We start from the raw sequence: 12,011 nt of genomic DNA, 5'->3' as shown, positions 1-12,011 counted from the left end.
TCACCTCCAAACAATCTGGAAATAAATAAATTTTATTAAAATCATTCTGGAAATGCAGTATGTACCGAATAATGCCATTAATGTTTAGTGGTTCGCCGACTTGGCATTTGGCAATAAATGAAAACGGAGCAAATATTATTGGATTAACATTTTTAGATAATAAATAGGATAAATTTCATCCTTTATTTTTAGATTTTGAGTTTTATAGAACCAGAGATTTTGAATTTTATAAGGAGATAGTCCTCACATTTTCATTTGTAATATAAAGTTCTTTAGATATCGATTTATTAATAACAAAATTTTTATCATTTAATTGATAATTTGTGACCTTAAAAGTATCATGGATGAATGGCACATAGTGTAGTATCAAAGGGTATATGTTAAGATATATTAGTATAAGTTATCGTATATGAGTGAATGTGAGACTTATTTAAGTAATTTTTATGTATAAATTATTTTTCGAAAATTAACTCTTTCCAAACGCCACATAGCTTTTTTTTTTTTTTTTAATTGATTGATTGTTGTTTTCTCTATTGCAATTATCTATTTTGTACATGAAGAGTGAGTAAAAGAGCATGGACTGTAAATTGTCCATATGTGATTGTCCATATGTATAGGGACAAGGACAACAATCTCCTCAATGGAGTAGTAAATAAATACTTTAGATGCCTCAGAATAATCAAATAACAATTGAAGAAATTTTTCAAACAAATTTAAAGTTATTCTGAATTATTTGACTACAATTTCTCATAAATATATAGGATTTGCAAAACTTGCAAGATTCTATGTATGCTACTATTGCCATTAACATAATTTCACATATATTATATAATAAAAAAAATTTATGGCGAAAATTTGAAGCATAAATATAATAATACTTTTCCTAATAAAATTTTTTGAAAATTAATAGATCTTAAATTAACTTTTGATAGTTTTAAAACATAAATATATGAATATTTTTTAAAATAATTTTTAAATTTTTAAAATGCACATGTGATTTAATACATTAGATACTCTTTTGATGCAATTGAATTTTTTTAAAAAAAAAAAAGACAAACAATATGATACTTTTATAAAAATGCCCACATTTTCTAGAAGGTGATATTAATAATTTTGCTTAGTAAAACAAATGGTAAATTACAACAAAATGATTGAAATTTAATAAAACTCACAAATTAATTTTTGATGTAAATTTAGTAATAATTTGATTATTAAATTTTTTTTTTTTACTAACAATTTGATTTTCACATTTTACTTTATTAACAAATTGGTCCTATAACTAGTGAATTTTGAGAAAAAAATTTGTTAATAAAAGTAAAATATGAGAACCAAATTATTAATATAAGTAAAATTTAAGATTTAAATCATTAATAAACTTACATCAATAATTAATATGTGATTTTATTAATGGCAATATATCATAAAATAAATAAGATGTTACATGAAAAAAAAAAATCTTTTTTTTATTCACATTTTGTTTATTTTTAATTTTTTATGTAATTTATAAAAATTTTTTGATTTAATCTAAAATTAACCTCTCCTCATAAAAGTAATGCATAAATTTATTTTTTGATATTAATTAATTAAAAATATATGTTAATTACTTCCACATGAGATGGACTAATTTGAATTTAAATCCAAACGTTTAGGTTAATTAGATTAAAAACTAAAAAAATAGTAAAATTGAATATAAAAAAAAATCATAAGTAAAAATAAACTTTATATTTGCACATTTAAAATAACACCCAACTACCCCCCATTTGCAAATTTTCAATCTCAACTTCCCTGAAGCAACTTTTATTTTAAAAAGTACTAATAACTAAAAATAATATGGTTTTGCGAATTGAATTGTGAAATTTGCAGAGGATGAACACCAAAAAGTAATTATTCTATAATTATTTTAATGAGCACCAAAAAGTTAAGGTCTTTTGTGGATTTTAATAGGCCCACGAAGGCATTCAACACAATAGCAACAGTTTATCCATGTAATTTCAAAATAATTTTTGTGGTGACCCAGATGACCGACCACGCCGCGCAACTTTTTTAATAATAAAAACGTTTCTCCGATGATATCGCCGTCCGCTGTAACGTTATCAAGGACCACTTTGGGTCTTTCATTCCGCCTTTGCTAATTGGGCCATGTATGTCTTAAAAAAAAGTTTTATTTTTTAAAAAAGTAATTTTTATTGAAATAATTATATATGAATTAATGAATGATGCTTAGTGAAATTAATTAAGGACAATAAACTTATTTTGATTATTTTAAATATTTTAATTCAACAAATTTAATTTTTTAAATTTAAATTAGTAAATTAAAAAATTTAGTGAAAAATAAATACCCATCGAGGCACTTGGTTAGGTAGACTCGATAGAGGTGGTAGGGAAGCTGGTACGTAAGTCCCAAAGGTAAGAAAAAGGTAGCACGTTGAAGGTTGGACCCACATCTTGGCTTACCATGGAATCAATTGAGGTTCGACCTATGTGCCATGTTCATTGTTCTCTGTCCCTTTTCTATTTTAATGCAAATTCCACCTTCATAAAGTATATATATCTTCCATTTCCATTTATATACAAAACTATATATTATATCTATCCACTATATTAAAAAGAAAAAAAAATAAAATATTGTGAGATTAATGGTGAGATCATCTTTTATTAATTGGATGCTTTTAATATCCCAATAATTAAATACTTGCAATATATGGGTATAAAAAAAAATCATCAAAATCTAATCTTGCATTTGTGATGATGATGAGTAATAGAGTATGATGGATATCTTCAAAATTGAATCGTAGAATTTGAGTGGATGCAGGTAAATTTATGCATCAATACCATGAAAGCGAAAGGCTTTTTTCCCATTTTCTTCCATTTGCCACTTGCCATGAGCATGGAGTTCCAAGTGTAAAATTCAGCTGTGCCCATTTCACTTCAGGCTTCATTCGGCAAACGTAAATGCAAAGCAAAGTTCCCTTATCAATTGGCAAAGATCACCGTCAATTTGTTACTAAGGACAAAAAAAAAAAAAAAAAAAATGAATTTAGAGGATTCATATGCCTTGGTATATACTGGAGGTCCAATAAATGGGTTAAATTAGATTCCTCAATCCGGTTGGCCAGCCCTGGTCTACTATAGGAAGACAAAAAACTGTTCAATGTTATACATGGTGCAATTTGATTGGTGTGTCCATAAAATTTCCCAGTGACAAGATCATGATAAGGCAAGGAAGGTTACTTCATTATCCCCACTAGCAAAAAACATCCAATTGCAACTTATTCACTCAATGATTCAGACATGTACCCTTGTTTGAAATATAAAATTTTAATTAATTTTTTTTTAATTTTTATATTTAAAATAAAAAAATTAATTTTTTTAAACAAATACAAACAAAAAATAATTATATGATTTTTTTTATTATAAATAATTTATTTCAAACGAAGTATTATATTCTTTGCGATTTCATTGAAGGCATATAATTATCTAGTTGTATTATTCAACTTTTTCTAAGAAAAAGATTTAGTAGCCAATGGACCACTCACAACACTTAGTAGAAGCATTTCACGGGTGATGTTTAATCAGGGCAAGTGTCAGTAGCTGTCGAAAAGGAAGGGTAAAACCACAGTCTCTCAATGTCGAGACAAAATTAAACCAGAAGAACCATGCAGTGGCTCAAAGCATTAAATCCTGTTGTAAATCAAATGCGAACAATTAAGCGTGCCGTGGACGAAAAGATGGAAACCCAAAAATTTGGTTCAAAATAAAGTGTCCCAATTGGATAGTTTCTTGGAGTTTATTGCAGTGATTAGATGGCTCCTTTTTTTCCCCTTTTCAATCCGAACTTTACCCCAATAGATAATCCATTCTCCTGATATATGTGTATATAAATGTAATTGGAGATTGGCTGTCCATCTTATCCAAGATTTCAATGGGCGGCTTCTCAGCCAAATCCAAAAATGGAGAACTTGGCACTCGGGCATCGTCATCGTCAATTCTGACGACTTGGCTAAGCAAACATATATGGTGTGGCCATTGCATGCCCAACGTAGAAGCAACCTTGTGCTAGAGACGGGAAGTGACAAAAAAGGTCGAATAATTTGAACTGGTAATCGGTAAGAAAAGTGAATAGATGAAACTCATCCATTGGAGCACATATAAATACAAAACTAGAAAGTTTCAAAGGGATTTTAAAGCCAAAAACAACGTTACAATCAAAAGATACGTGTCAAACTTTGAGTTTCTTCTCTTGCGATAAACCTCAACTGAAGTTGTGTCTCAGTTTAACCGATTATTAGAGGATACTTGGCTATTAAGGGGCGGCTTCAGCTTGATTGAGCAGTTACATATTCCAATCCATTATTAGCATCAACGGCAAACAAATAACTGATAACAGCTAATTATCACTTCTACAGTCACTATTAACACATCACATATGAAATTTATAAATATTTTATATGAAATAATATTTTTACGTATGAATTAATTTCATTACTATAACTTTACATTTTAAAATAAATTTAGCAAAAATAATTATGTGCGTAAAAATTTTCAACCATAGGACTTTGACTATTGAGTGTTGAACCAAACGTGCCTAAAGACCGCACATAGTAGTTTGTCCTTATCGCCGCAAGAAAGAAACAAAAAACCAAAAATTAAAAAGCATGGTTGGGAGTGGCGGGTCTCTCGCAATTGGCTGAGGAGCTAACAAGAGGATCAGACTTTTTCGTGTGGACTGTTGTGTCTGTCGTCCATCTAGTCTATGTCCCACTTCTGCTACAAGAAACAAGCCAAGCAACCAGAAAAAGGCATATTCGGATATATCATAGAAAAATGTTTTTTTTTTTTTGGAAAAAATAAGGGATTTTATTAAAATAGGGAGCCAAAATAATAGTGGGCCTGCCACAAACAAACAAAGAATAAGGACTAGAATAAAAAAGTAAGACCCAAGGCCCATAACAAGCAGAAACCCAGCAAAACCCAAAACAAAATACATCTTTAGGCTACAATTAAGGCCATTTATTAACCCAAAGTCTATGGTTATCACCACCAGAACAAGCTCTTGGGCTATCAATGGGCTTTGAACAGTTTCCGTCCAAGCCCAATCCAGTATATCTCCATCGCTTTACCCGTAGCAATGGAGAAGGGGAGAATTTTTGTCGCAGTACACTTGGCGAGCGAAACACCTGCCAAGCGAGAGAAAGATGGACCACTCAAAGCAAAAGTTTAGCCCTTTGATGTCCTGTTTGAAGCCACTGGAGGTGGCCGGAAATGGCATGTGGGTGTCCATTATCGGCGTGAATCGACGTGGAGGATGCTGGGAATGGGTGCCTCATGCAACCACCCATTTGGCTGTCCCGCAGCTTCTCAAATGACCCACCAGTGGAGGAGAACATTACAATTTTACTTCTTCAATCTGTTTTGTAGCCCATAATTGTGATTTCGAGAATACCCCTGATATTAGGAGTCCAAAAACGGCGAGGCAAGGGACAACAGAAGAACATCCGGGGCATTTTCGTCTAAAAAAACTTGAACAGATTCTCTCTGGCGAGAGCTCTTTCTACCTATTCATTGAACATTTGCACACATATTTTCGTCTGTGGCAAGCCAGATATCTCTGATCTCTCTGATCTCTCTCTCTGAAAGTGAGAGTAAAGACCAGAGACAGAGAGATCTAATAAAGCATTTTTATATAAAATACATGATGAATCTCATCATTAAACAAATGTACCAATAAAAACTCCCTACTCCCTTGCAGTACACAGAGAATCTCGTCCAAAATTCAGCTATAAACTTCCATTATTGGACTCATCTTTGCTCCTCGCTATCTCTCGGAGATTCTGACGTCATCTTTTCGATGCAACATATCCTCCATTGATTACCATTGTTGAAGAAACATCAAGGTTTATAACGTATCTGTCTCGCGCTGAGATACTGTAAGGTCATTCCCGATCGAGCGGTTACTTTTTTTTTTTTTTGAGCTTAATTAATTGCAAGATGGATAGTGCATTTCTGTTATTAGTACTTCGTATTGACTGGATTTTGAAATTGTTTGTTATATGTTTGCTTGATTTGGTTAAATATCAAATTAATTAAGTACAAATCATGTTTAATGCAATTTGGGATATATAATTATGAGATTATGACATAATAAAGGCTTTCTTTTTTTTTTTTTTTTTACTTTGTTTGTGTTATGGTTTATGGGATTAGAAAGTGCTGGAAGAGTCTTCATTGTTGGAGTTAGATTAGTATAGAAATTGAATATACTTTGTGTTCATTGATAGTAGCGATTTAGATCGCTTTTTAATAGCTTTTTCTATATAATTTATTTGAATATTGTCCTCTCCTAATGTGACATTCTCAAATGACGAAAATTCCTATAAACAGAAGAAAGTAGGCCAAGAAACGGAAGCGCATACAAAATTTTAATTTGTATGATTTATGTCGTTATCATATATATATATATATATATATATATATATATATATATATATATATATATATATATATATATATATTATCTCCATCTGGAAAAATTAAAATAATAATGGTGCTATTTTAAAGAGACAATCCAATTAATAGTAATGGGCCTGGGATTTTAATGATGTTAGTATAGTTATCCGTAAGAATAAGATCACCTAATGCACTTGGTGCGCTTAGTGTGTATATATATATTTACTCACTCACAAAGTAGTGTATTTAACCTTTCTAATTTTATGGTCAATTATTTTTATGTGAATACTTGATACATTATTTTTTATTGCACCGGTCCACTTAATTTGCCTTATTTTTTTCTCTAAAATTTAGAATTAATGTAATATAATTTTTTAATTTTATATGATTTTATATATTCTTATATTTAAATAATTTAAATTTACAATTATTTTATTTAATTATTTTGAAAATACATAAACTTGAAATAGAATTCTTATTTTCATGTTTCATTGCATTTTTATTTTTGGTTCATGATGATATTCAAGTAGAATCTTACACTTTGGACATTTGTTGCTTTACATTTTGTAAGGGGTAATCTGAATCTAACCTAGAAAGGTTTTTGTTAGTGTGCCTTCTTGCATGCTAGCTTATGCTTTAAGATTCTTTTCCAATTTGCATAGGTTTGTTAGTTATGACTGCTAGAATTCAAGTTTTGTAGTTGTGGCAGGTAGCTGAGGACGGATGTTTTTAAGGCATTGAAATTCCTTCGAGATCAACAACTTAACATCTACAATTGCAGGTACAAGACAACTATATCAAGAGTTTATTTCTCCATTATTTCGGGAAGTAGAATTTGGCAAACTTCCTTTTTTCTCCTTAATAATTTAGATTGCTGTGTAAATGTGAAGTGAGAATTATCATCCTTTGCCCTCTCCTCCCATTGCGCAATGTATTTTTTTTAGAAAAAATAATTGCCTGCACTTTAAGATGTGCTTTTTTTTTTTTTTTTTTCAAATTATAATTCATAACCGGATAAAGAGGGAATCAAATATAAATTAGAAGATTTTGCATAAGAAGTTAGACTCAAGTACAGAATTCATCGACTATAATGTCCAGGGAAAACGGTGCCGCGGCATTATATGCTTATTTGGTCAAAATTGGCAGGATTTAACCTTTACTTACCATGGATAATGGGAACACAGTCTCGAACATAACTACAAGTCCTTTTCTCACATCTAAACAAATGACCCTTAATACCCTTTCCCCACACATTGTTATTGTAGTCTTAAACATCTCATTAAATTGGTAATTTGACAAGAAATCAAGAATTTTTGGCATCTTAATGTTCTCGTTATTTTCTAGGAAGTATGGTTCTCCTTATTGTCCTTATAAAGTTTGTTATGGGACCTTGATCTATTTTCAAGAAAATTTCCCAACCAGCAAAGTGTGTTCTTCAGGTTGCCCCTTGTGGCAGAGACTCTTCACTTACATTATACTAGCCATCATCACTACAGCAACAATCTGTTACAGGCCATGGCATGCACTTCAATGACTACTCCTTCTACTGCTGCCACAACTATGGCTGCCAAAGACGTTTTCAAAGATCATAAAGGTCTTCGTCGTTCAGACTCCAGTAAAGATCTGCGCAACCAAGCCGTACTCCGAAGATCTGTCTCGGAGAACCATCTTTGTCGTTCTGTGAGCCGTATACATGCTGCGTCAATGCAGCCTAAGCTAAAGAGCAGCCGTTCATTCGGGATTTTTCCATTCCAAATTTCTAGCTCCCTAATCCCAAATTCACTTCGAACGTTTCTGTTTGACCCAGAAACAAGCAAAGACATGGATTTAAATGTCACTACAGTTGAAACTTCAGTGGAGAGCAATGAAGAAGAAGAGGTCAAAAGAGCAAATTGGGTGGAGAGGTTATTGGAGATCAGAAGTTATTGGAAGAATAGGCAGCAGAAAGAGGGTATAGATGGAGATGAAATTTGTGATGTGGAAGAAAATGGTGACTGCATTTTTTATGGTGATGAGGATGGGTGCATGGTAGATTATAACTTAGAGGAAGAAGAAGGAGAAATGAAATATGATAGTGAAACGTTTTCGAGATTTTTGGTTCATGTACCATGGTCTGATACCAAGCTATTCTCTAAGCTGGCTTTCTTGTGCAACATGGCTTATGTTATACCTGAAATCAAGGTATGCGGTATGCCTCTTTGTTTTTTAATATTATATGCTGGAAATCCTTGAATAATGCAATTCTCAAAATTTTCTCATTTTTTAGAGTTAATATTCGCTCTATCATTTCCTTTTCCTCTTATGTGTAAATACTGAAATCACACTCATTTTGTTCTCTGATTTCATAGTATACTCCTTATCTATCTTTGTCACTTAGTGAAGGATAATTGATGTGGATAATCCCCATTTTATGAACTGTACTCATTAGATTTCATGTCAAGCATTCTTCAGCTAATTGTATGGCACGAACTAAGATTTCTATTTTAGTTATGGATTAGAAAAATAATGATAAGAAAGATACTGGTCGAGTGGCTTTAAGAACTTTTCAGAATTCTAGCTTTCTTCAGTTAATTGTATGGTATGGACTAACTTGGATTTCGCTTTTAGTTTTGGATTTTAAAAAACAGTAATAAGAAAGACAAATATTACTTAAGTAGCTTCAAGAAATTTTCTCCTCTCGTCTCATTCATTGCTTGATCCAAAGAAAGCTTAGACCTCGGCAGCTGTCCCCTCCTTCCCAAAGAAAGAAACCCTCGAACAAATATCTAGATAAATGAATGTAGTTCAAAAAGGTAACAACATCCACTATTTTGCAGGCCAAGGATTTGAGAAGATCTTATGCCCTACGATTTGTAACATCTTCCTTAGAAAAGAAAGCGGAGGCAGCTGCTATAAAAGCAAAACTTGATCAGGACTCTACACATTTAACTGTTGATTCCCTCAACAAATCCAAATCGGATGAAAACAGTTACTCTGAGCTGAAGAAGCGTGCCCTTCGCACATCTGTTTATGAGATTGCTGCCTCGGCAGCATGTTATGTTCAATCACGCACAAAAAGCTATACATCTTGTAGCCCTGAGTTACATAATGAGTGTGGTTGTACAGAAGATGCGGAGGGAGAAACCTCACCCCGTGTGTACAAATCAGAAGTGGCTGCAGCAGTTGCAGCATCAACAATGACTGCAGTTGTTGCAGCAGGGGAGAAGGAAAAACAGAAGGCGGCAAAGGCCCTTCAGTCACTTCACTCATCACCTTGTGAATGGTTTGTTTGTGATGACTTAAGCGCATATACTCGTTGCTTTGTGATTCAGGTAATTCATTCCCTTGCCATTTATCTCGTTTTTTGGGCAATATGAGGGCTTAGGTAGTATAAATCTGTCAAAGATGGTTCCTCTAGCAAGTAGCAATCAATGCACAAAAAATAAATTTTCACCATAGACTTGATATATAAATATGGAGAGACGGTGATGTGAGAGTTGCTTAACATTTTGAATGTTCTCAAAATGTAGGGATCTGACTCCCTGGCATCCTGGCAAGCAAATCTCTTCTTTGAACCTGCTAAATTTGAGGTGAGTAATGAGCATTAATTGCAGATTCTGACAACTGTAACTGGGGCCTTCTAATGAATATCTGTGTAGAAAGTTTGGTGAGTATGAGAAAGACCAATATCATTAGCATCTATTGTGTTTTCACAGGGGACAGAAGTGTTTGTTCACAGAGGAATTTATGAAGCAGCAAAAGGAATATATGAGCAGTTCATGCCAGAAATTATCGAGCATTTGACTACACATGGAGAACGTGCCAAGTTCCAATTTACTGGTCATTCCCTTGGGGGTAGTCTTGCTCTTTTAGTCAACTTGATGCTTCTTACCAAGAAGGTTGTCAAGCCTACTGCTCTTCGACCAGTAGTCACCTTCGGCTCACCATTTGTTTTTTGTGGAGGCCAAAAGATACTGAATGATCTGGGGTTGGATGATGGCCATGTCCACAGTGTGATGATGCATAGAGATATTGTCCCAAGAGCTTTCTCCTGCAACTACCCCAACCAAGTCGCCCAAGTCCTCAAGCGTTTAAATGGCTCCTTCCGATCACATCCCTGTCTGATTAAGAATGTAAGTATTTACTCAGTCACTTCCAAGTTAGCATCATATATATGTGTGTGTGTGAATTTTTGAGGTCTAGTGTAACCAAAAAAAAAAAAAAAACTGTCTATTTGAACATTTTTTAACATGGGATACCCAAACGTCAAAATCTCTACGGCCCTTGCTCAAATTTGTAAGGTTTGTGGACCTCAAATGTGAGGTTTCCTCTTTAAATATATCATATATCTTATTTGTTATTATTATTAAATATATTACAGAATTTAACCCAAAATCATTTAGAAGAAAAAAAATTCATATAATCAACTCCAAATTTTTATAATAAAGGCTCAGTCATTAAATTTGAAAACTATAGGTCCAAATTTCTTATTCACTTTCTCCTGTTTTTGTTTAGAAACTGCTGTACTCTCCACTTGGTAAATTATTCATTCTCCAACCTGATGAAAAGTCATCTCCTCGACACCCTTTCCTCCCTCCGGGAAGTGCTCTCTATGAATTAGACAAGACCCGACGTGGGTACTCCACAAGTGTCCTAAATGCATTCCTCAACTGTCCCCACCCACTGGAAACTCTAAGCGATCCTACAGCTTATGGTTCAGAAGGTACAATCTTAAGAGACCACGACTCGAGCAACTATCTGAAGGCCGTGAATAGGGTTCTAAGGCAAAATACACAAGTGGTTGTTCACAAAATATCGAAAGAGAGAAATCTATTGTGGCCACTGCTCTCTTCACCGTCTCCACATTCATGGAACCATGAAAACAATTTGGAGAGCAGCATGTTAGTGACCAAAGAGGTAATCACCGTGTAAAGCAATTTTGCAGGGTTTCTCCAACCATTATATAAATACGACCCTGAATCAATAATTTCTGTAATTTTTTTTTCTTTTTTTTTTTAATCCGTTTGTTGTATATATTCTTGCATATGTACATCTGATAAACTCTTTAACTCTATTTGTGCTGTCATTCAGCACTGACTAACTCCTTAATAAACACCCAATGTTTCTTCCTGCAAAGACTACAAAATTTTTTCAGAGATTATTTTTTCTTTGCAATGTTGAACTAAGACTCAGGCTGATGCTAGATTAGGACAAGGTAGTTTAAAGTGTTCTAAAAAGTACTAAAAGATGTTCACATAAGTACAGAGAACAAATTCGTGCCTACATGATCTCCAAAAACAAAAATAATAATAATAAATAAAATTAATATCGCAATTGCAGAAATCATAGACTACTATGGATGGAGGGCAGTTATAGCAATCTATGTAGATGATGATCATGGGAGGAATGAAATTGTGGAATTAGGAGACAAGCTTGCTGGACGTTGCATGATATCATATAAAGCTCAGTAGCAGAGGCCCCCTCAATTATTTTTAAAAATTTTTAATAGATATATTAAAATTTAATTTTTTAATTAATTGATTTCTCAAATTTTTTTATTAGTCTCTTTATGTATTTATAAAAAAAAA

At 32.9% G+C, this 12,011-nt stretch overlaps 1 protein-coding gene across 6 annotated transcripts; it reads left to right on the top strand.

Moving 5' to 3' along the window:
- Positions 1 to 5,155: 5,155 nt before the first annotated feature.
- Positions 5,156 to 11,559, top strand: LOC110652798 (phospholipase A1 PLIP1, chloroplastic). 6 transcript variants are annotated; one of them, XM_058141274.1, is made up of 7 exons: positions 5,156 to 5,927; positions 7,154 to 7,225; positions 7,957 to 8,625; positions 9,261 to 9,755; positions 9,954 to 10,013; positions 10,140 to 10,556; positions 10,939 to 11,559. In XM_058141274.1, exons 3-7 carry the CDS (start codon positions 7,960 to 7,962, stop codon positions 11,353 to 11,355), a joined length of 2,055 nt encoding a protein of 684 aa, XP_057997257.1. In that variant the 5' UTR covers positions 5,156 to 5,927; positions 7,154 to 7,225; positions 7,957 to 7,959; the 3' UTR covers positions 11,356 to 11,559. The 6 variants fall into 6 exon arrangements, with proteins under 6 accessions (XP_057997257.1, XP_057997253.1, XP_057997254.1 ...); XM_058141270.1 differs by having other exon boundaries at positions 7,884 to 8,625; XM_058141271.1 differs by having other exon boundaries at positions 7,789 to 8,625.
- Positions 11,560 to 12,011: the final 452 nt, after the last annotated feature.

The sequence above is a fragment of the Hevea brasiliensis genome, chromosome 2, assembly GCF_030052815.1.
Source record: "Hevea brasiliensis isolate MT/VB/25A 57/8 chromosome 2, ASM3005281v1, whole genome shotgun sequence".
Classification (NCBI taxonomy): domain Eukaryota; kingdom Viridiplantae; phylum Streptophyta; class Magnoliopsida; order Malpighiales; family Euphorbiaceae; genus Hevea; species Hevea brasiliensis.
This window is presented reverse-complemented; position numbering and strand designations above follow the sequence as displayed.